Consider the following 3,453-nt stretch of genomic DNA (forward strand, 5'->3'; position numbering starts at 1 on the left):
CTGTTTTAATAAGTATATGAAAATTGCTGAAGCGTAATAGTTCTTATAATGCAATTTGAACTGATATTTTGAGAGCTTACATCCTTCATATTTCCATAAATGGTTAAAAATTAATTACATTGTGCACATTCTATATCATAGGTGGATTTTAACCAGGAATTATAAAGCCCTGAGTAAAGGTTCAAAAGGCAGTACATTAGGCTTTTTGAACATTATGATGGAATTGCTGAAGCGTAATAGTTCTTATAATGCAATTTGAACTGATATTTTGAGAGCTTACATCCTTCATATTTCCATAAATGGTTAAAAATTAATTACATTGTGCACATTCTATATCATAGGTGGATTTTAACCAGGAATTATAAAGCCCTGAGTAAAGGTTCAAAAGGCAGTACATTAGGCTTTTTGAACATTATGATGGAACTCAAGAAGTGTTGTAACCATTGCTACCTCATTAAACCACCGGAGGATAATGAATTCTATAATAAACAGGAGGCCTTACAGGTAATAACTTTTTTTTTAAGAAAAAAAGTAATTTAAAAGTGATTTTACATCTCTAATATGAATGCAGTAATTTTATAGTGTTCTGGCAATTTATTTGTTGTTATTAAATTATGTTAAGAAAGACCAAATTCTGTATCAAATGTGCATCCTGGGTTTTACAGGTTAGTGAGCTGATTACTTTTTTGTTTGCTTCTTAACTGGAACTGAATTAATAGAGAGATCAATACTAAATAAAACATCCTTGGTTTGAATTATGATCAAAATAAAAAGGAAATAGTTTGAAATAGTCTGTGTATTTTCAGACCAAATAAACTTAAGACTTATTTTAAACCCAGATTAAAATAAAGCAGTTAAATAAACAGATGAATTGAATATAAATGCAAATATATGTGACTGGCAGTGGGACACCAACAATCCATGTGATAGCAGAAAGTAATCTGCAGAATCTCTTTGTAGTCAAATACTGTTCTCTGCATGCCTTCAAACAACCAAAGTGAAAGGAAATAAAAGTAATAAACATCCAAAGCTATGTCTGGTTGTTTTGTTGTTATAAATGAAAGCAATTATAGCATCACTACCAAAGATGGTCTGTGATTGTGTTGTTGGTTTATAGTTTGGTTTTTTTGTAAAGGTTAATTCATCTTTGTACTAAAACTGTTGGGAACCACAGAAACAAATAAAAGAACTGTTATAATGATGCAGTTTATAACGCCATAAATGTTTCTAAAGATCAGGGTTTTTTTCCTGTCAACTTTGAAGTTCATAATTTAAATACTTTCCCGAAACTGCTAGATTGAAATCACAAACTGTCACTGCACAAGCTATTTTATAATATAAAATGCTTATCAAAGCTAAAGGATGTTTCATTTGCAACTCGGTGTGCTCTAACTACTTAAATTTATAATTAATCTAATCAGAACTGTTCATCTGTTATTGCTAATATATGCATACTTGTAACGATTTCTTTGGCTCATCTGAATAAGCTTTGTTAACCCTAATTATGAATGAAACATCCTTATCATTTCTGGCATAAAGAATAAAAGCACCTAACTCCCAATTTTTTATTCCCCAAAATTCTATCCTGAGCCTCTTCAGCTAAAGAGGCCTAATGTTTTTAATATGAAACTCAGGTGTATGCTGAATTTATGTTCTAGTTGATTCCACTGGAGCTGAGAAGGCTAAATTTTGTAACCTAGTTTAAAGCATGTTGACTTCTACTAACAAGATTCCTCTCACTTTTATCTTGCCTGAAAAACTTGACTGATTAGGCATTGTTTAAAAATACTTAGAGGATCGTGTATGTGAGAAACACCGCTCACTGATTAAATTTAAGTGAGGACAAAGTCAGTGGAGCAAAGATTTATTACAGCACTGGGCGCATGACCATAGTCAAAAGACGTGCCAATACACTCGACCATGGGGGTTTTGTACACACCTTATTACATCAGTTTAATACATGTTCATAGTCTTTCCAGGATACCCCTCCCTTGTCCCCTCCCTCTGGCACATGTGCTCTATCTCCTGGTGGTTGGGCTGGGGTCTTTGGGGATGAACTTTTCACCTTGGGTTTCAAGTCGGTTTTGGTCAGGTTCATGGATGTCAGTTCCCCCCTCTCCTTCTTTCCCCTTCCCCCCCTTCCCCCTCCCCTGTTGTTCTGCTGCAGGATAAGCCTTATCTTTACCCAGGCAATATACATTCCAGGAGAGCAAAATTCTATTAACTCTTTGCTACCCACTACAATGTAGTAATGCATACATCTGTTCAAAAGACAGAAAGTGAGGAGCAAGTAGTACTAAGGTAGTCAGGTAGTCTATTTGCTGCTATTGATTTGGTAGAAGAGAATTTGAGTCTACCCTGTAACTGCTCTAACTCATAGCACAGTATATTTGCTTAAAATTTTAATGAAATGTTAAGATGCTGTTTTATGAGCCAGAGCTGAGAAATGCATTTATTTGAAAAACATGCTAGTCACCACAGCTGTTGATTTCAGTTAAGAGTGCTTAACACTTTTATAATGAGTTTTTACAAGATCAGGACTGACTAAATGCTTATAAAACTTTGATCTTCGGTTAATGAACATCTAACCATCTGCAGTGCAGGTTAGTGTTGAGGTGAACTTATTTTGCAATATGCATTTTTCTTGTAGCATTTAATACGTAGCAGTGGGAAACTAATCCTTCTTGACAAGCTACTGATTCGTCTACGAGAACGTGGCAACAGAGTACTGATTTTCTCTCAGATGGTGAGAATGCTAGACATCCTGGCAGAGTATTTGAAGTATCGTCAGTTTCCCTTTCAGGTAAGATTTTTGCTGTTAGTAGCCAAGAAGCCTTGATCTTTACAATTTTATCTTTAAAAAAGTGTCCTTTTTGTAGAAAGATGTATGAAATCTTGCTTTTTTTTGTACAGTAAAAGACTAACAATTACTATATACTTAAAAGTATTTTGAAATTAAACTGATTAATATTGGAAGAGTTACATTACTTTTATTCCCCCCCAATTGTTTTGGCAATTGTGAATTCAAGGTACTTTGAATAGAATATAGTAGGAGTTCCTTTTTAACTGTATTATTCAATCTCTTTAGAGACTTGATGGATCAATAAAAGGGGAATTGAGGAAACAAGCATTGGATCATTTTAATGCAGAAGGATCGGAGGTATGTTATTAGTGGGTGGTTGGTTTTTTTTAAAAAATCGACTCAGCTTCCCCCCTCCAGGAAATATAACAAATATTACACAAAACCCAAAGATAGTATAAAGTGGGGGATGTATTATGTTGAAATTCCAGTGCTGTTACAGAGACTATAAGTTTTATAACTTAACAAACAAAAACACAGCAAAAAAAATCCCAAAAACAAACACAAAAGGTTTTTAAAAACTGGGGAGGCTAAATAGGAAACAAAATTTACGAAAATGGTGTTTATAACTGTCTCGGTTTGAGAGACAGGTG

General features: G+C 34.0%; 1 protein-coding gene across 1 annotated transcript in view; it reads left to right on the forward strand.

Annotated features, from left to right (window-relative positions):
* LOC103808635 (chromodomain-helicase-DNA-binding protein 1-like) overlaps positions 1-3,160 on the forward strand; it is a gene marked incomplete at both ends in the record, with an annotated part of 4,758 nt that extends 1,598 nt beyond the window's left edge. Inside the window, 3 exons of the mRNA XM_009081429.1 lie at positions 342-504; positions 2,651-2,803; positions 3,089-3,160. Coding sequence (XP_009079677.1) covers positions 342-504; positions 2,651-2,803; positions 3,089-3,160 — 388 coding nt within the window. The remainder of the gene's footprint in view (positions 1-341; positions 505-2,650; positions 2,804-3,088) is intronic.
* Between the last annotated feature and the right edge of the window lie 293 nt (positions 3,161-3,453).

The sequence above is a fragment of the Acanthisitta chloris genome, unplaced genomic scaffold, assembly GCF_000695815.1.
Source record: "Acanthisitta chloris isolate BGI_N310 unplaced genomic scaffold, ASM69581v1 scaffold1469, whole genome shotgun sequence".
Taxonomy (NCBI): Eukaryota; Metazoa; Chordata; class Aves; order Passeriformes; family Acanthisittidae; genus Acanthisitta; species Acanthisitta chloris.